We start from the raw sequence: 20,819 nt of genomic DNA, 5'->3' as shown, positions 1-20,819 counted from the left end.
ATCATGTACAGTGCCGTTGTCCCCACCCGTCCCCAGCACCACCATGCTTATTTTCAACTCAGGTGGCCTGGGTCTCACATTGGCTGTCACTTCCTTTCAGCAAAATTTACAAATAGTGTACAGGAAGCAGGCCTTTCCCATTGCTGCCATTCATTATTGTCCGTCATAGCTGCAGAATCCAGAGATTTCTTGAGCCTAGTAGGTTAACACAACAGTATTGGGGAAGATTTAAGTTTAGCTCTGTTGCTTTGTTCCTTGTATAGATGTAATTTCCTGTTCTTTTCTTCTTTCAACAGCTGAAGTATAAAGAACTCTATGAACAGAATAAGTCTCACTGCAATGTTGTACCAGATTCTGTTCATATTCGGGCTGCCAAGCAGGCCTACAAAGTAAACAGCAATGTGAGTTCAATTTTATTGTTGTCAGTGACTAAGTCTTCCAAAGGAAACTGAGGGAATGAGACACCCAGGTCCCACTCAGCACAGGCCACTATAGTGGCCTAATTTTCATATGCGTATTAAAAAAAAAGCAATAACAACCCTAACAGAGTGGACAAGACAATACCTCTCATGCCAACTTTAGAAGTGTGTGGGGTGGAGATATGATAACCGCATCTCTTTGGACACAGCACATCAGAGAGAAAGGTAGGCGGTACAGATTCCCAGGTTCCAGCTTCCTTAGAGAGCCATGTATAGCTTGGGGGAAAAATGAACAAGCCATCCTCAAACAAACTGTAGTCCTGGCAACTCAGGAACTACCTTTGTTCTAAACAGTAAATCCAACCCCGGGCTGGTGGGTTTTTGTTTCTGTTTATGTGACCGGCAACTGGCTATATACCTTTTGCCATGCCTTTGCCATAGCAACACAAACATGGCTAAAATTCTGTAGCTGTGCAAGAGCTGAATAAGCAACTATTGATAGCAGGAGAAAGGTGGATATAGATGGAGAAGAAGACATTGACAGACATGACATTCAGCAGGCAAGGACAGTGGGAGGCATTTTAAGAGAATGTACTTTGTATCTGCATCCCACAAAGCCTTCCTTTGTCTGCAGTCCTGTTCGACTTACAAGCAACCGTGAATGTGGCCCACACAGTTCATACCATGCCCTTTAAAGTGCCTGACAACCACTGAAAAGCATGGCTTTTATTGAGTCCCTGGTGGACTATCACACCTGGATGGAGAGAAGTGAGGCATTCTGTGCGACTATCAGCATTCTTAGACATAGCATCTGCCTCTTCCTGACTCCAAACATTGCTGAGAGGCATTTTCCTTTTTTTTTCTGTAGGTCAGGACTTGGTTTTCACACTTTGAAAAAGTGGCTCTTTTGATTCTTTGTTTGCAGTATTTATGTTTCTCTTTGTTCACAGTATTTATATTTACAGTTTTTACATTTCTCTTTCAATAGCTGGATTATAAGAAGAAATATGAAGCAGCCAAGGCATTCTGGCACTGGACTGTGGACAGACCTGACTTTATCCAGGCTGCTAAAACATCCTTGCAGCAGAGTGATGTAAGCACATGAGAGGGGACTTTACACTCACCTTATTTTGTGGAGTATGCCATGCTTGCTTCACTCTCTGATTTCTTCTTTTTTTGCAGTATGAGTACAAACTGGACCGAGAGTTCCTCCGAGGATGCAAGCTGTCTGTAACAGATGACAAAAACACTGTGTTGGCTTTGCAGAATGCAATCTTGGCGAGTGATGTGAGTATATTTTCCTTTATATGCAGATTATTTTGCTTTCAAATATGTTGTATTAATTGCTTATTAATGTCTTTTTTATTTTTTAAAAAATATAAAAACCAAAGAAATAGTCCAATATAGGTTTCACTGGGCAGTCTACAGCTCTACAGTTAATATTCCTTCATTCATTCATCCTTTCATTTCATTTCATTTTTATACTGCCCAATAGCCAAAGGCTAATTTTAACAACATTTGTCATGCAAAAGAAGGCTTAAAATAAACATTCCATATGTCTTATACTATTGTAATACTGTTCTGCTCAATCCTTTTCCTACTTATCTCAATAAAATATAATCTAATAAAATAATATAGTTAATAAGTACAAGTAAAAAATGTCAAAACCAACCTTAGTGAATTTTAACGCTCTCTCTCAAATAGTATGTATTTCACATTCCAAACCAGTTGCAGCAAGAACTATATAATTAGAAAGCACACTTTGCTTTGAGGTTTAGTTGTAATAAACAGCTTCAAGCATTGAAACAAGTATTCTCTGTGCCCAGATTTTGGTTAGCCTTGGTAACTGGCCCAGGTTGGTGCTACTCACCATTCTTTGCTGATGTCAGACTAAGCCTGGATGTGTTCCAAGTGTGGACAAAGCCCAGCACAACTGCAGGGAAAGCCACCCAGTTCCCCAACCCCTGTCTGTCCCTACAGGCTGAACTTTGACTAACCTCAGTATATGGTCAGAGACATCCCACCCTTCTCCTGAGCATGCTGTATGCCAGGTGTACCCCCGAGCTGTGCACTGCCTTCAGAAAGCCTCAGAACGTAGTGAGACTCTTTCTTCCTTTCAAAGTCTGTTTTGGCTCGTGCAGGACAGGACTGGTTTTTTCCCTCTTCTAGCTCTGGCGCTCTCAGAAGAGATGTGCTTGCTAGTGGTGAAGCTTATTTCTTCAGACCTTGCTGAAGTATAAAAGTTTTTTTTCCTCTATTCCATGTTCTAGATAAAATATAAAGAGAAGCATAATAAGGAAAGGGGAATTATCCATCCAGTTCCAGACACTCCTCAGATCCTTCTTGCAAAGACTGTTAGCTCTCTTGTGTCTGAGGTAATTAAAGCAGTTTTTACACACATCTGATTTTAGAATTGACTCCTTCTAAAGATATGTGATTTTGAACCTATTTTTTCTCTTCGTAATTAGAACAAATACAAAGAACATGTGAAGAAGCACCTTCCGCATGGCTCCTTTACAAAATTGCCTGAAACACTGGATACCGTTCGTGTTAAAAAAGTAACAAAGAATGTCAGTGAGGTAAGTGTCCCGTGCATTGCTTCATGCACACTGTAGACCGAGTTGCATTCGTCTTGCTCATTCACTGGTGCTAGAAATAGTTGTTTCTCTGCTGTAAACTGTGTCACAGGCTAATCATTGCTTCCTAAAATGTTCCACCCTGCTTGGTGCTGGTATCACTTTAATCAGGATATCAGTTCAATTGGTTAGTTATAAACATAAGCTAATAACTTGGTTAAATAGAGCCTCCGTAATTCTGTGTAAATGGAAGCTCATTATGTGATAGGAAGAGAATGTCTTTGGAAATATTTACGTAGATTGTGGTTCCTAATATGAGCATTCATGAGTCTTGGTAAAGGACTTTAATATAATATTTAGGCAAAATATTGACATTTTGCACATTCAAAGGTATGATAGAAATAAATGGTGGAGGAAGAAGTGAAAGAAAAAAGAAGGAAGAAAAGAAGGAAGGAAGCGAGCAATAGAATTATTATGTGCATCAGTTTTTCCTCTATGCAGCTCTTGTCATCTGTGTTTCTTATTTTATATTTCAATAAGGCACACCTTAATTGTTTTATGAGTGACATAACTTTTTGTTCCAAACAGACAAATTATAAAAAGAAGTTTCAGAAAGAGAAAGGCAAGTCAGACTATTCAATCATGCTGGAACCCCCTGACGTGAAGCATGCCATGGAAGTTGCAAAGCATCAGAGCACGGTGAGTTAATTCTGTGAATAAGTCTCTAAAAACCCTTTCAGTAAATTCAAGAATGGCCAGTTTGAAGCTAGAAACATACTTGGGTCTGGAGAGCTATTTTAATTTGTTTTAATTGCTGGTAATATGCATATGATTTGCATGAATTGTAATGCCTGCCACAGCAGATCTTGCCAACATACAAAGGTTTTTTTACTCTACAATTTTTAATGCTGTGTGCCAGAGCAGGCAAACCTTTTGGACCATAGGCACATTTGGAATTTAAAAAACGGTTCTGGGCACCACCACCACAAAGGGCTGCCATAGCATGGCAAATAATCTGCCCCAAAATCCAAGAACAAGGCAGAGGAGGAGTTTGATCCTCAGCACTGCAAGCCCTCCTTTGAACCCACAGTTTTCTGTGCCAACAGAAACCTATTTTGCAGCAATCCCACTTGCCAGTAGCATATTTGTCTTGGTGAGCTTCAAGAAAAGCATCCGAGAGTGCATGGTGTCCACAGCAGCCACATTGACTAACCCTCCCATTTGTAATCAACCTCAAATTATGCCTTTGGAAAGGTATGATACAAGATTAGAAGACATAAGATTTAAGTATGACAGATGTGCCATTTAAAACTTGCCCCCTGCCTGTGAGCTTTATGACATCTCAAGCCTATTGCCTACATGTTATCTATAGAGAAAATTTACTCTAATTTGAGGTTCAGAACTCCATTTTGATTTCTAATATACATATGCACAAAATAATGCCATCATTCATTATATACATATTCAAGTATATAAGGTTTATGTGAAGTTAATTTTACCTCCATCCCACTCTTACCACCTTTCTAAGTGAAGAGCACTGTACTGTCCAAGACAAATACCTGGTTCTTATGCTTTAGAGAAGTAGACTGCAATTGATAAGATTGTCTATATGAAACTGAAGAGAAAATTGGCCCTTCCATTGACCTTGCCTATGGCAGGCCTTTTCTTTCTTCTACTGGAGTGAATAGCTGCTGTTCAGTTCCACGGGAGAAAGAAATCAGGTGTGAGATTACATCATCAGGCTTTGCCAGGAACTCATGGGGCTGGGTATGCACTAGGCATGCACACTACCATCTTCATAGGGTCCTCGCAATCCATGGCCTTTGCTCTTCTTTACTCATAGCAGGCTAATCTGCTTATACGAAACTGAATGGCAAAATATCAGTTGATGTCATCATTCTGCTGTCCTTTTACATTCAATACTACTTTGATAATCACTGTTCTTCATACTTGTTCTCTTCTAGATCAAATACAAAAAAGATGCCAAATCAAAGCTCCATTACACCACTGTGGCTGATCGACCAGACATTAAGAAAGCCACCCAAGTCTCCCATTTAGTTAGTGATGTGAGTACATGTCACTGTAACTGCTCAGTAGCTTGTTGATGTATAGCGCACACACAAGTAATGTAAATACAATTTTCACTTCAATATGAAGGAGCCAAAATTGCTTTGTTTTTCAAATGCATTGTATTTGTCCTAGATTGAATACAAAGCCAAGTTTCGTGGAGAAGCTGGTATGGGAGTCAGCATGCTAGGACGACCAGATATTGAACTTGCTAAGGAGGTGTCTAAGCTGACAAGTCAGGTATGAGCAAATGGCTTCCATAAATAGTTGCAATACAGTTGTGGCATGCATTTTTCACAATCTGTTGGATGTAATACCAACTTCTTAACAGATAAACTTGGAGGTCATTTCAAGTTTTTCAGTTTTGCAGGTCATATCAAAACAGACTGTATTCATGACAATTTGACCAGATTTTGGCTGCTGCCAGACAAATCTCAAGGATTGAATTCAGTTTCAGTGGTCTCTTTCCAGTGGTAGGTGGGAGAAGACAAAAGGTGTGGGCCCAAAAGGAAAAGAGGTCAGGCCAAAGAGAGCAACCCCAAGAGAACAGGACATGATGCCAGATGGCCAAGTTTGGCTAATAGGCCTGAGCTTTGATATCCCTGAACTTCAGAAATGCCCTCTAATACATGGAGGTTATCTTTGGCAAAAGGTGTCCTTGTGTGTGTGCATTCTGCATTCCATTCATGGAAAGGGGAGTTCGGTGCTGTAGGCATCCTTTGCATACATGGGCATTTCTCACCCACTGAACTGAGTGGGAGAAGCAGTACTTTGTGCACTCCCACGAAGCATTAGAGAAATAAACTGGATTCTGGTTTCCACTGGTGGATTTGTTTCTGAGTCTCCAATATTTTATTGTTAAACCATTGTTTTACATTTGAAACAGATTGTTTTCTTCATAACACAAGGTAAACTTCAGTTGGACAGCCCATGTTAATATTTTTTTCCGAAATAGTTCCAATAACTTTTGTTAGGTAGGGCAGCATAAGGGGGAAACAGGACTTTTCGAAACCTGTGTGTGCCTCATAATCCACGGCCCTCCTTCTCTTATTTTTCCCTATTTCACAAGACGCCAGCGCTGCTCATAGCAGTTGAATAGGGCAAGGGCTCTGGGTAAAAGGGGTTTTCGGAAAGATTCATCAGCTGGGAGGGGTTGCTTAAGCCTTGCTGCAGGCTTCTCCAACCAGGTGCTTTCCAGATTTGCTGGACTATAACTCCCATCACTGGCAGGGTAGTGCAGTGCATCTGAAGAAGGCAGCAGGAGGCTGTGGTAAGGATTCTTGCATCTTAATGACTCCCCATATCTGGGTTCTTTACTGTTTATCTTCAGCTAGATTCTGTGCTCAGACGAGAAACTGACTATGGGGGAAAACAGCATCCTGAAGCAGGGGAATTTGCAGGGAAGGATCAGCGGACATTGGAAGGGTTGAGCACCTCCCATTCACTGATCTCTCGCTGTTATTTCTCTTCCTTTCCCTGCACTCAGGTTATCCAAGGAGCACATGTTTGTTTGCCCATGGGAGTTATAGCTTCACTTCCATAAATAAATCAAGCAAGCAAGCTTCAAAGAACCTTGTAACACATTAAAGGCTAACAAATTTAGTCTGACATAAACTTTTGTGGCCTGTTGCCCAGTCTGCTTGTAGAAAGTGTTACTGGTTTGTGGACAGTAGATATGCTGCAGGGGTAAAAAGGTAAAGGTGAAGGTTTCCCCTTGACGTTAAGTCCAGTCATGCCTGACTCTAGGGGGCGGTGCTCATCTCCGTTTCCTAGCCGAGGGAGCCAGCATTTGTCTGCAGACAGTCTCTGTGGTCATGTGGCCGGCATGACTAAATACCGAACTGCACGGAACCTGTTTACCTTCCCACCAAAGTGGTACCTTTTATCTACTTGCATTTGCATGCTTTCGAACTGCAAGGTTGTCAGGAGCTGGGATGGAGCAACGGGAACTCACCCCGTTGTGCAGGTTCGAACCGGCAACCTTTTGATCTACCAGCCCAGCAGTATAGCGGTTTAAACCACTGCACCATCTGCAGGGGTAGAAAACTGTAAAAAGTGGGATCCAAAGGAAATTAAATAGAAGGTACCAATTGTTAACATTGCTTATTCACAATATGGTCACAGTAGATGACAATTGCATTGTTAACAGCCAGTTGCATGACTCCCAAAGGCTTGCATTATGGTAATTTAATTTCTTCTGTCAAGAACAACTCCATGCAACATTTCCTATATTACCTGTACAGGAAATGTAAAGACTAGAAGATCTGATCTATGTTCATCTCTGCATGTATTCTTTTTGAATTCAGTAGGGTTTCAATAGATGATCTTTCTTCCATATAAATGAATGGTCTGAAATAAGCCATTTTTACCATACTTTTTTGTTGTACATGGAGACAACTGATAAAGATTTTTGTTCTACAGTTTCTGGAACAAATGTGTTGAAAATTGTTCTTAGTGAGGGAATGTGTCTCCCTGTGTGTAACCTACCTTCTTTCCAGTTCCCTTTAATTTATCAATGATCTTTGGCAGCCATTTTTCTGTTTGGGCTGTTATATATTTTCATGGTTCGTAACAGTGGGATTTTTAAAAAAATCTATTTTAAATAACATTACCTTGTCTTTTAGAGCTGTCTGTTTCTGCCCTCCGTTTGATTTCACTTGGTGTGTTTCTGACACTTGCTGTTTTCCATGAAATTCTTCTCCCTCCCTCCACTTTCCCAAAGAAGACCTGATTGTCACCTGCACCTCAGCCTCAGCTTCTTGTTTGTCCCTGCAGAGGTTTGCTGTTCTAATCTTGCTATCTTGCTACGCTTTGTAGGTAGAGTACATCAAAGGACACTTGAGGGGCCATGGTGCTGCATCATATGATACACCCATGATGAGACACGTTAAGAAAGCTAGTATCTTAAGTAGCCATGTAAGATGGATTTTAAGTGACTCTCCTCTGCAGCTGCCAATTTTATGAGTCTTGCTGCATTTTACATCCTTGGCACGTGACATCGGGCCTGAATTGTCAATGGGATGCATTGCTTTTTTGTCTTCTTGGAATCACATTTCTGAGACCTCCCCTTTCTTTCTTATGTAAAGCTGCGCTTGGGAATTTCTTCAGTGGTAGATTTCATTCAAGCATAATTTCGAAAACATCTCTGACACAAGGAGAAACTTGAGATACCTGAAACCTGTGTATGTGAGTGGGGTGTCTTCTCCAAAGTAATTTATATATAGAGCACTGGTGAAATCCATGGCAAACATTCGCACTTGATATAATGCTTTGTACCCAACTGTGTACCCCAGGTTCATGTGCACATATATACATACACACAATGGTAAGATGGAATTAATCTAGAGTTTATCTATAGCTGTAACTAAAACTGGTACCTCTAGTCAGAACTGATTATTTATCTCATTTTCTGATCATTAGCAACTGCAGCATTCCAGCTTTGCTTGAATGAAAAAAGTGCTGGCTGAAGAACTTGTTGCTCCCCACTTATGCACACACACACACTCTTACCTGCCCGGATTTTGTAATCTAATGGAAATTTCCTTTAAATTGCTGTGAAATGCTACTACAAAGTATTCAAGCACCAGGCCATTCCTGTGCCCATTCATTTCCTCACTTCAGCCTGCTGCTTCATGGACTTCATTGTTCTCATGCATAAACTAAGAATATTACTGGGTTGCACCCAACAGTTCCCAGTGCAGTAGTGATGGACAAGCTTTCATTCATGAAACAAGGCCAGATAAACTCCCAAGGATGCTGAGGGTCTCCTTCCCCGGGTCTCCTGAAGTAGAATTTTAAAGCCCCTGAAGGATGATCAGGAAATATTTATCACCAGACAACAGTGATGAATAGTAATATGTCAGAGATTTGGAACTAGCTCCAAACTTATCACTAAATTACCATTGAGCGCTCTTACTTTGTGATAGCTATTCCCTGATTATCCTTCCCCACTCACTCTCAGATGATTTAGAATGAAAACATTATCTTTTCTCCGTAACGATCTACATTTTGGACATAGGTTTCATAAGGAAAAAGGGGGATGTTTTATTTTTAATTTCTCTTTGCCGTTACTGCATGTATCAGCAAGAGCATGTCATAAAAATCACCCTGTCTTATTTGTGAGAAAAATCAAGAATTTGTAATGAAAACACTTCTTTTTTCTTTTTGGTGACAGGCCCTTCCAGTAATAAGGGTGTTCATCTATTGTGCTTTTAGATTCTTGTGACTTCTTGGAAAACATTTAAGGGTAGTTTTCTGTTCTCGAAAGAAGCCATTCATTTTGGAGCAGGCCTAAATGTGACCTATCTTTGATGTTGTATGTGTATGGGGGGAGGTGCTTATTTGATTTTTGTGTGTGTATGGGGGGAGGTGCTTATTTGATAATGCAACATCACAACTTGCTAACCTTTTCATATGAGGTTTGTTTGTCACTGTTGTTGGTACCCTCTCTATATGTCGTGTCTTATAGTTATGTCGCTGATTGTTGTTTTAATCTGTTAGTAAATTCTTCCCTTTCGCTTATCATTCATTACTTCATACTCTAAATTTCAGTTTTACAAAATAAACTTCTTGTCATGTTGTTTATCTAGTAATACCAAGCAATCTTGGTATAAACCTCTAATAGTAGGGACTCATTTTAAATGATTTCTCCTCAGTTGTGCAGGCCTTCCATTCTATACTTAAACGTTCAGGCTATGTATGGTTTTCTCCATTCATTTCAGTGGATTCCACCCTCACATGTACATTCCTTAGTGGGAAAGGAACTAGTTCCTTACATTGAAATGAATTGGAAAGGCTTACACATCTGAGACCTCAATGTCTATAGTGCATTGTCCACAGAGCAAGGATTTGCAGATGCAGTGAGGAGATAATTAATTCACAAAGTTGAAATGATAATTATTTTGTTAAAAAGGGTGCACAAACATGTGGATTCATCATTTCAATTCAGAACAGTGTGCTGAAGTCTGTATACTCTTGAAAGCTTGCTTTAAAAATCCCCAAACAAACAATGTGATTGATGGAGATATACCAAGTGGCTTGGCATATGATCTAGGAAGTGTTTCAAAAGTGTTCACTTTCTCCCCATTGACTGAAGTGTTTGTATTTTTTTAAAATGTGTTTTTCAAAGTATGCACACAAATACATATTTTTAATTCAGTCATACATTTGGGAATTTGTGAACATTTCTTGCAAAAAAAATCCTTTTTGTTCATATTCACATTCAGGATTGCAAACAGGATATGATTTGTGAACAGAAACAACATTCTAGTACATCTTTATGTATTACCTGGATTTCTTAAGGTGGTTCAAGGACCAACTCAGGAGTAATATGCTGTTACTTACTCTTAAGAACAAAAGTATTATCTTTGTCTGTCCAGGACAGCTTTTAGCTTGTTGTTACTAACAGTAGGCGCCACACCACATGACTAAGTATTTAGAAGCCAAAGAATAAGATAACATTAGAAAGCAGTTTGTATCATGTGGCACTAGCTTTCATTAAAAAATGCGATGTCACCTACCTCGTAAGAACATATGAAATACCTCTCTGGATCGTGCCAATTATGTTTTCGTTTGTCCCCCCACCCTTCATCGTATCTCATGTATGTCATTGTGAGAACAGTCATGTCCCTTCTGAAGTGCATCATTAGCTACTGAGTTGTATACTTTTCTTGTAAAGAAATCTAACCTATAGGCTTGAATGGCAATTGAATATAATCACCAACATCTTTTGTCAATCCAACTCCAAAAGATGCAGCTATTCAGCATGAATGGTTCTGCATTGTGTGGAAGAACTTGCCAATGTGTGTAAAAAGTCCAAACCCATGGAATATAATTTGTACTGTGGCCTCTTCACATTTACCAATGTTAAAATAAATGTATGTATTTATTTCCAGTGATGTGCATTGACCCCAGCATGACATATTCCTTTCATCAGTTATGTCAATCAGCTCTTTACTTTTCCAGCAGTGAATATCTAATATTTTGCTTCTTTTTTCAAGTTACTTGATCACTTTGTTTATGAAGCTTTTAAAGGTGGAATCTTGTGCAAGCTTAGACAATTCTATGGCTGTAGCATGCCGGGAGTTGTAGGCCATTTTTTCTGTCTAACTTTGCATAGAGTTGCATCCTAAGTCTTAAGAACCTTGCTCTGTACACTTAGCATGCTATTAACAGGAAGAAGTAGCAGCATAAGTAACTATGCACTTGGAGGTTATACCCAGTAACAAGTTCAACTTGTTAAAAAGTGTCTTCTTTGTTAAAAATGGTTATTCTCTCATTAGAATTAAAGCAATCTGGATGTATCTATCTATATCCATTGTCAGTACATGGATATTTCAGATGCTCTGCTAAGGAAAAGTGAACTACCAATCAGTGGGACATTTCAAGTAGAAGTGCATAATACTTTTTTACTTCTTTGTTTTGTTTTGCTACAACCCAGAGAACCACCAACTTTAGCTAGTTGCAAAAGGCATAACATTAGAATTAAGGAATCCTAAGGCCAGGAATGTATTTTGGGTACCAGAAGTGATCTGAGACTATAGTTTTTCCACACAAAAATTAAAGCCCTTTTCAATTCCTCAGTATAATTTTGGACAGGGTATGGGGGATATTTTGTTGCTATTGTTAAACTATTGAAAGTAAAAAATCCTTGCTGATAAATCACTCAGAAAACTGCCAGTAGATCCACATATACATTCTGTCTATACCCGTTTTAAAGAATAGACCATATTGTGCAGCCTTTCCTTACCTGGTGCCCTCCAGCTGCATAACCAGATTGGACAACATGTATAAATAATGATTAAAATTTTAAAATTCATCAAGTGAAATACCAACTAAAAATTAGAAATAAAAATTCATAATTAAAACTACCAACATGTAAATAACACCATAAATAAAAGTCTGCACTGACATGTGTACAAAGATGATGCCTGGTGCAGATGTTTCTATTACGCAGCATTCTGTATCATGATTTTGTACAATGTCCATTTTAGAACCATTTTAAATAAACCCTAATTTGCCCCTTGTTGCACTTTCACAAGCTTTCTTTAAACTCCTTTCAATGAGTGAATTATATACTTAAATTGTGGAGCTGAAATACAACCACTGAATGAAAGAGGCAGACATCATCTTCTAAATGTAGCATGTGTCTACGTTATGTTATCAAGTGGATTATCTTGACTGTTGCGATGGTATCTTCTGTTTTGAAGAGCTGTTATGCTATGCATCTTTTGACATGTCTGCTTGCCAGCAGGTTCACTTTGGACAACTTGAATGTGGACTTTTTCTAGGCACCAAACAAGCTAACATTCAGGACTAGTCTTAATGTTTGTTCTTTTGGAATTAGGTGAAATACAAAGAAAGGTTCGACAAGGAGAAAGGGAAAAGGCCACAATATGACCTAAAGGAAAGCAAGATCTACAAAACCTTAAAAGATGCTCATAACATTGCTAGTGAGGTAAGTCTGAGTAATCACCCTTGCAGCATCTTGAAACACCATGTGCGCTCAAGTACCAAAAAGTTCACCACTTACTCAGGTTTGGTTTGCCATGGAAGGAGAACCCTGGAGTCTTGTGTCATTTTCTGATATTTGGCTTATTACAAATGTATATAATACATCTGAGTTTATTTGCAAATATACCTAGACTAAGCACAGAAAGAAGCAAACAGCTTAAATATTACAGGAGAGTTCATTTCCTCATATCAGATCCCCAAAGAGTCAGCAAAAGGGCACTGTCCAGATCTGACTCTCTCTGTGTGTCTCATTCTAAACCTGCCATATTATCCCCTAAAGGGCTTCTGTTCTCTATTCACACCCAGCTTGCTCTTTCCCTTTGCTTTCCTCTTCATCAACCACCCCCTAGCTTTCTTAAGGCATAATTTTCCTGTTTGAGGATATGGCAGCAGAACGACCACTTCCTTAGCCCCGGAAGGTGCAATGTGTGTCTTCCATTTTGCAGAACATTTCCTTCCCATTGGCAATTGTAAGACGCAAACTGACTACACCAGTTCTGGGATTAGCACTGTGTTTCTCTCTTTTGGAGCAGGCAAGAGCATGTTGAGGGGCGTTGGGTACTGCAGATCCAAGGCCTCCCCTAATCTTTCCTGACATGCCTGTTTCCTCTTTACTGCTGATAAAACACCGTTAGTGGTAAACAAAACAAAACACAAAACGCTTTGATGCTTTTCTTTCTTTTTCTTTTTCTTTAATGCACTTTTTATTTCTTGCCTGCCTATTGAAATGTTGGGATTAGCTAGGCCTAGAAAACTCATCTGATGCTGATGATGCTCCATCATGCTCATCTGATGGAGGAGGCTTTTGACACTGTGCTTTTAGTGTCAGCACAAAAAGTAGTGTGAATTCTCCATCTGCAGGGCAACACTTCTTTTAAAACCTGCAATTCATAAGAGGATAGCCAATACATTGGAAGACCATAACCTTCACATGTTATCTCTCTATGCATTGTTCACATTTTTATTGAATGTTTATGTATTTACAAATATATATATTTATATAAATATATATTTATATATATTTTTCTCACAGGTTAAATATAAGGCAGACTTGAAGAAGCTTCACAAACCTGTGACAGACATGTCTGAATCTCTCGCTATGAATCACGTGTTGAGCACCAGCCAGCTTGCCAGTTCTGTAAGCCACATACCTAAGTCCGGATCTGTTTTATTTAACATCCCATCCCATTTGCCTTCCTGAGATAATCGCTGCTAACAGCTTCTGTAACAGTTTTCCTCCTTCACTGTTCCTAGGACATCACCTGGTAGTGATCTCTTCTCTCCTACCTAATGAAAACTCCCCATGTGGACTAGCAACATTAATACCTCTGGTCTCTAGGGAATTTTCTATTAGCTGTAGAAATGCTAATATTGTAAAACTTCTAACCAATTTTAATGACATTTTAAACTTACATTTTTGACTAACAAAAATATGTTTTTTTCTTGCTTTCATATTTTTGTACTTACTACTAGCATTTGTAGCTCTTCATCTTTTACAACCTTTTCAAAATTAATCTGCTTTTCTGAAATTTATCAACCTGCTGTTAGAGCACAGCATGATGATTAAGCTAACAAGAGAAGAAGCCCCATTGCAACATCCAATTTTAATTGTGCCAACTATTTATTATATTTCTTTGTTTCCTTCTTCTTAATTTTGGGGTTTTTTGGTTTTTGTTTTCATTTACAAGACCTTGTCCTTTCCTGCAAAATATTGCAAAGGACAAGCAAATATCCCAGAGAGCTTCAGTATTAGTCTGGGCTTTTCTTCTTTTTTTCCTTTGATGCCTTTCTTTCTTTCTTTCTTTCTTTCTTTCTTTCTTTCTTTCTTTCTTCTTCCTCCTTTTTTGAAATGCAGTTTTGATTTCTTGTCTGACCACTGAAATGTTGGATTAGCTGGGCCTAGAGAGCTGATCTGGTTAGGATTTTTTATTCTTATTATTGAGGTGGTTTTTGACGCCTTCCCTTTAGTACCAGTACAAGAAGCAATATGAGAAGAGCAAAGGTCACTACCACGTGGTCCCAGATAACCTTGAGCAGGTCCATCTGAAGGAGGCCTCAGAGCTCCAGAGCATAGTAAGTCAGAGAAGAGTCTCTCCTCTCACATCATGTTGCAACCCATTGTCCACATGATATTGTCATTCTAGCACACTCCAGGGCCAATCTGACAACAAGGCAGTGAAAAATGTACTACTTCTTTAAAATGCAGCATGCTATAAATTGTATAAAGTTAAACTCTCTCCTGGATAAATAATACACCATGGGTACGCTGCAGCACAAATGAAAAAGTTGCTTCCTCAAAGGGATTTTGGGAGTTGTAGTTCTGCAGAGATGCTTAGACTACTAATTAAAACTCCCAGCTACCTCTTTCTATCACATTGATTGCCAGCTTACAAAAAAGCCATGACATTGGTTAAAGCCACTGTTACGTCAATGGTGGCGATGTAGCCTGACTTGTGCACTCCTTGTCTGTGCAGTACAGCAGCAAATATTGGATTAGACCCTATAATCACTTGCAACCAATTTCTTGGTGAACTTAAGTGCAATCCATTTCTTAAAAATTAAATCGTAAAAATGGCCTCAAATTTTGTGTTGCATGTTAGAGCCGCTTGATAGATTTTCCAACTCTCTCTGTTCACACATTTTCTGCCAGTTAACTAAACAATACCCTCACATCTTGGTTTTCAGACATTCTGTAAGATCTGATTCATACATTGCCTGGGTTTCAGTTTGTGTGACGCTGTGATACTGTCAAGTGATATAGTTGCTTATTCCTACATTATGTCGAAACGTAGAGTCCACCATATGAAGACATCAACCATGTTGCTGTGATGATATAGAAGACTGGCTTCCCTGCAGTCCTTGAAAGTGGCATTTAGTGTCTCATGCTCTGCTCTGTGATGTGAAGTGAAGTGACCTGTCTCTCACCTCACAGGCCACTGAGCTGTCACTTTGTATGGCTGACTTTTAAAATAAAGAACAGGCACTCGCCTTCCCTGCAGGACCATTTCTGTACCCCTGTTTATACACCATAGTAATACAGTGGGATAACATTCATCTTCCTCTTGCAGGTAAAGTACAAGGAAAAATATGAAAAGGAAAGAGGAAAGCCTATGCTGGACTTTGAAACACCAACGTACATCACTGCTAGGGAGGCTCAGCAAATGCAAAGCGAGGTAAGGCCAGATGAAGAGTAATAATTTCATGAGATAATCTTGTGTGTACCAAACAGAGTGACTGTATAATTAGAAAGAGTATAAACAAATTGACTTTAACGTGGTACGCCTAAATTTGTTACTGTTTGTTATTCCTTTGAGATATATAAATGAATAAAACTGATGGAAAGGATGCCAAACCCATATAATTTCTGATTCTCATTTCCGATATAATTGCTGATATAATAAGTGCTCAGTCAGCGCCAATGTTCATCTTTAGGCATTCAGGCATCTAAATTCACCTGTGACGTCTTGTGTTAAAGGCCTTTAACATTTACCACTACAGGACTTTTATCACTGAAGGGAAACGGAAGGACCTAGCTATGTCAGGGAAACACTGCTGGAACAAGCTCAGTGGGTGCCCTTTCTATGCCATTCACTCCATCAGTTTAACCTTCCCCAACATAGACAAGTACATTCTGTTCCCTTCAGACATGCCACCAGTATGTTTCAGCATTAAAAATTACTGACTATCTTTGCAGTATCCCCAACCCATTCTCACTCCCACCCCCAATATTGGCACTAATTCTGTTCCTTCCAAAGTCATTTTGTAAAGTGAGTGAAGTTTAGATCCTGTTTGGTCCCAGCATAAACTCACACAGTGTGATGAAAGATCTCTATAGAAGAAACTTGGTTGTAATGTCTGAGTGATTTTGTCCATTGTTTTCATTACACGGCCCTTCAAAATACTGTAATGTAGTGTAATAGTGTAACTGGCCATTTGACCAGGGTTTAAGGGAGAGGAAAAGGGATATTGAGATGCATATACCTTCACTGGGTTAATATGCATTTCCACACCAGCATAAGAGTTAATGATATTTTATGATGGGAGTACTTTGTTTTGTGAATGTCTTGTTTATCCAAAGCCCCCTTGGGTCAGTTACACAGAATGGTCATTTGTAATATAGCAGAACACCAACAAACTCCAAATAACAAAATAGCAGAAATTTGCCACAGCAGCAAGACTAACTAACACTGCAGGATAACTGGGAACTTTTCTTCTTGCTGGCCTACTTTGTACTGTTTCAAAATAAATCCATTTTCCCTCCTTCTTTTTTTCTTTCAACTCCTATCAGAAAGAATATAAAAAAGATTTTGAAGAGTCCATTAAAGGCAGGAACCTTACTGGTCTGGAGATCACACCATCTTTATTGCATGTCAAATATGCCACCAAAATAGCAAGCGAGGTAGCGGCTACTCTTTTGTCTTCTGCTATGAACAACCCAACTAGTTCCACTAATTGCCCTCACCAAAGGAGTCCCTTCACTCCTGTTCTTAGCAGGCTTAACTATTAGCCTTACATATAATTTAATTTGTGTTTGTGGCTTGTTCTACTCCTTTTTATTTACTAATTGTTAATTATATTAGCAACATCTATGTTTTTCTGTTGATGGAGTAGATTGTTCCACTCTATGCATTGTGAATTTTTAAAATCAAGCCTGTTGTGTTAATCTGTGTGTTTTTATAAAATACTATAACAGTTTGTTGCTTTGAAATAATCTGAAATTATTCTGTTGGCTTTTTTCATTTATTTTCACCTCTCCAAGCACATATTCTATCTGCCTCTGTCTCTCCTTGTCTCTCCCTCTCTCGTTCTCTCTTTCTCTGTTTCTCCATTTTCTTTCATTTTTTCCTGTTTTTCACTCTAGAAAGAATACAGGAGAGATTTGGAAGAAGGTGTCAAAGGTAAAGGTCTAACCATCCTGGAAGAGACCCCAGACTTAATCAGAGCAAAGAATGCAACTTACATCTTGAATGAGGTGAGGCACACCACTATGTCGTGACTTCCCTGACAAGGCATGAGCTGCCTGGGAACCCAACACCTCACTCCTTCTGCACATTGGTTAGAAGTCTCAGAACATGTAGATGAATCCAAAATACGGCATAACCTTTTCCATTAATGTATCCATCCATTCATTAATTTGTGAGCGACTCAATAATTGATGCTCTCTGGATGGTGTACATAATACAAGCAAAAACAATGAAACAAATCATAAATTCAGCAATAAAAATTATCATTGCTTTAAACCAACAACAAACACTCAGTATTTAGAAGAGATTAATAACTGAGCAAATCATTATTTTCTAGAAACAAAAGGATTTTACAATTCACTATTAAATATTAAGAATATTAAAATAGTAAATATTAAAAAATAAAGCACACAGCAGTTAATACTCTGAAAAGGCCTGAGTGAATAAAAAGGTCTCAAATCTATGCAGTGGGTTTTGCCCCACTCATTTATGCTAGACCTCCCCACTCTTCCTCCCGTGGCAGCTCCTCCAGCCCCTGAACATACTACGCAGAGAGTGTAGGCCAGCACAGGGTCTCCTCAAGATCAGCATGATAATCCTGCCCCCTTGTGAACCCTCATCTTTCTCATTTTCCTTTAACTATAGAAAGAGTACAAGAGAGCTCTGGAGATGGAAATCAAAGGAAGGGGCCTGACAGACCTTGCATTGGAAACACCTGACTATATGAGGGCAAAGAATGCCACAGACATTGCTAGCCAGGTCAGTGAGAACAGCTTTATTAATAGCTCCCCCAAGGGAAACTGTATTTATAAATGTAGTCATTACAAATAGCTACCTGTGACCTTTCCACCAACAGATTAAATACAAGCAATCTGCAGAAATGGAAAAGGTCAACTATACTACAGTTGTCGACACTCCAGATATCATCCACGCCCACAATGTGAAGAACTTATCCAGTCAGGTAATGATGGCTTTTGTTTCAATGTTGCTGTTGTTGTTCAGTTGCAAAGTCGTGCCCAACTCCTTGCGACTCCATGGAGAACATTCCTCCAGGTTCTCCTAATATTGCTGTGTGTGTGTGTGTGTGTGTGTATATATATAAATTTAATAGAGATCCTTTATTTTAATGGTTGGGCCCTTCATAACAGAAGATCATAATTTCATAGGCATAACTGAAAAAACAAGCAAAAGCAGAAGCAAAGCAGATGTTGGACTAGATAGTAGGCAGCCTGAGAACGCCATGTTCCTTGGAAGATGACATTTACATGTCATAAATAAATTAAAAGAATGACTTCACGTAAATCCGTAGAATAGGTGCCACATTGTTATGATGCTCCATATATTTTTAAAGTATTGCTCTGGCTTTCACTGTCACAGACAACATCTAATATATTTGGAAGATCTGATAAAATTAAGAGTCAAATTTATTTTCTAGTTTAACTATCATAGAATTGGAGAATCATTGGTCCTCACTGATCTGAAACTATAAATATGTGCCTGAGAGTCATCTTATCTCAGAAGGTGATGGGTTGTCATTCTCCATCTTTCCAAGCATTATATAATAAATGTTCTTTGCCTGATCTCTCCTATGGCCCATTTCACACATTATGCAGAAGAAATCTTGAGTTTGCAGCCGAAGGTAGGAATACATAAAATCCTACTACAGCCAATCACAGTGTCTAAAAAGCATCCCTGCATGATTCATACATTTGCATTGTATTTGTCACATCCACACTTTGAATGCTTAGATGTACACTTAAAACATCTTAGGTTTCCACCTGAACTGTATATTACCGATTTGTCAAGTGGCCTATGGGTTAGGTTGCAAAACAATAATTTACAACCTTGAATAACCTTCTATTAGCACCAGCATGAATATAATTATATTCAAAAAATGTATTAGTCAATATAATAGGCTGTAGAAAAAGCTAGTGGTGTGCCAGTTTTCTTCCAGTTGATAAGTACTTCTTTGATGTGATAATTATTAATATTTCACACAATTGCTGGAAACATTACTTTGTGAATTATTGCTTAGATACTGCACATATAGATTTTCTAAAAAATATTGTTTCATGTTGCCAGTATAATGTGTGTGTGTGCTTGTTAATTTTTACCTTGCCCACAGAAAAAGTATAAGGAGGATGCAGAGAGGACGATGCAATACTATGTGCCTGTTCTAGAAACACCGGAAATGCAGAGAGTTCGGGAGAACCAAAAGAACTTTAGCATGGTATGTATATTTTTATTTGGCTGAGTGCTTTGTTTAGTTTATATCTTGCCGTTCCTCACAGAGAGCTCAAGACAGTTAACGGCCTACATAAAACAAACTACAACACACACATTTCATTTATATAATAACTCTAGAATCACCAAGATACAATGGCTACAATACACTTGTCAGCACAATCAGCTCAAATGAAACAGAGCACTTGTTTGTATCCCAGAAGCTGTACAATGAAATATGTTTTTAAGTGCTACTGAATGATAACAGCATGGCAAGGAACCAAATCTCTTTGGGAAAGGTGTTTGTTTCTTTATTTTATTTCTATTCTGCCTTTCTGCCAAAAAAAAAGGCAATCAAGGAATTCCCATGTGTACAGAGTGGCTGAACTGAGGGGAATGCCCAAAATGAAATATGTGTCTTGTTAGGATGCAGATTTTAGCATCATTACCTGTTGTGTATTTTTAACAAGTTAAGTTATAAACAAGCAATGCTGAATTGTTCTGCAAGAGCAACTAAAATTTGTTTTCATTGAACAGCTTCAGTACCAACATGATCTTCAGGACAGCAAAGGAAAAGTCACAGTTGTAAATGAAACACCAGAAATACTACGAGTTAAAGAAAACCAGAAGAACTTCAGCACGGTAACCTTCTATTACCACACACAGTATCATTGCTTTGGTGTTGCAAATGCTTCCACCTGTGAGAATTTTTTTGGATACCAATGAAGCTCCTTGCATATGACAAGTGTCAAACCACACATTACTTTAAACTTGTAGCTAGCAGCTTCATCCTTTGGTCTTTTTTATTCCAAAGTAAGCCCAGATCTTAATCCAGATCAGGAACTAATGCAGGGGGCAGGGGGCCTATAAAGCTTTGACCCTAAAGTGGTCCTGCAGTTACAATTTACATTAGTGAGCCATCAGTACAAATGGCTTATTCTTTGGCATGCCCCCTTAGTCCAGGTCAGGACTGTGGCTAGGGTCCCCTGCACTTACTTTTGAGGGGAAAAAGAAATTAAAACACTACAGTGGCCTATTGCTCGTAAGGCAGTGCATTC

At 38.9% G+C, this 20,819-nt stretch overlaps 1 protein-coding gene and 1 long non-coding RNA gene across 10 annotated transcripts in view; one reads left to right on the top strand and one right to left on the bottom strand.

Annotated features, from left to right (window-relative positions):
• The window catches only part of NEB (nebulin), a 92,722-nt gene that overhangs the window by 48,008 nt on the left and 23,895 nt on the right, over window positions 1-20,819 (top strand). For all 9 annotated transcript variants that reach the window (XM_044438115.1, XM_044438112.1, XM_044438110.1 and 6 more), the window contains 18 exons: window positions 297-401; window positions 1,408-1,512; window positions 1,602-1,706; window positions 2,690-2,794; window positions 2,888-2,998; window positions 3,584-3,694; window positions 4,960-5,061; window positions 5,198-5,302; window positions 12,408-12,518; window positions 13,608-13,712; window positions 14,543-14,647; window positions 15,643-15,747; window positions 16,863-16,973; window positions 17,436-17,546; window positions 18,184-18,297; window positions 18,395-18,499; window positions 19,664-19,768; window positions 20,299-20,403. In XM_044438115.1, coding sequence (XP_044294050.1) covers window positions 297-401; window positions 1,408-1,512; window positions 1,602-1,706; window positions 2,690-2,794; window positions 2,888-2,998; window positions 3,584-3,694; window positions 4,960-5,061; window positions 5,198-5,302; window positions 12,408-12,518; window positions 13,608-13,712; window positions 14,543-14,647; window positions 15,643-15,747; window positions 16,863-16,973; window positions 17,436-17,546; window positions 18,184-18,297; window positions 18,395-18,499; window positions 19,664-19,768; window positions 20,299-20,403 — 1,926 coding nt within the window. The remainder of the gene's footprint in view (window positions 1-296; window positions 402-1,407; window positions 1,513-1,601; window positions 1,707-2,689; window positions 2,795-2,887; window positions 2,999-3,583; window positions 3,695-4,959; window positions 5,062-5,197; window positions 5,303-12,407; window positions 12,519-13,607; window positions 13,713-14,542; window positions 14,648-15,642; window positions 15,748-16,862; window positions 16,974-17,435; window positions 17,547-18,183; window positions 18,298-18,394; window positions 18,500-19,663; window positions 19,769-20,298; window positions 20,404-20,819) is intronic.
• Window positions 17,002-18,172, bottom strand: LOC123027355. Its single transcript, XR_006415503.1, has 3 exons — window positions 18,084-18,172; window positions 17,535-17,736; window positions 17,002-17,431 (listed from the first exon to the last, which is right to left on the bottom strand). It is a non-coding gene; the product is annotated as an uncharacterized LOC123027355 (long non-coding RNA).

Source organism: Varanus komodoensis, unplaced genomic scaffold, assembly GCF_004798865.1.
Source record: "Varanus komodoensis strain SLA01 unplaced genomic scaffold, ASM479886v1 scaffold32, whole genome shotgun sequence".
In the NCBI taxonomy this organism is placed as follows: Eukaryota; Metazoa; Chordata; class Lepidosauria; order Squamata; family Varanidae; genus Varanus; species Varanus komodoensis.
Note: the sequence above shows the minus strand (reverse complement) of the source record. Positions and strands in the feature narration are given on the sequence as shown.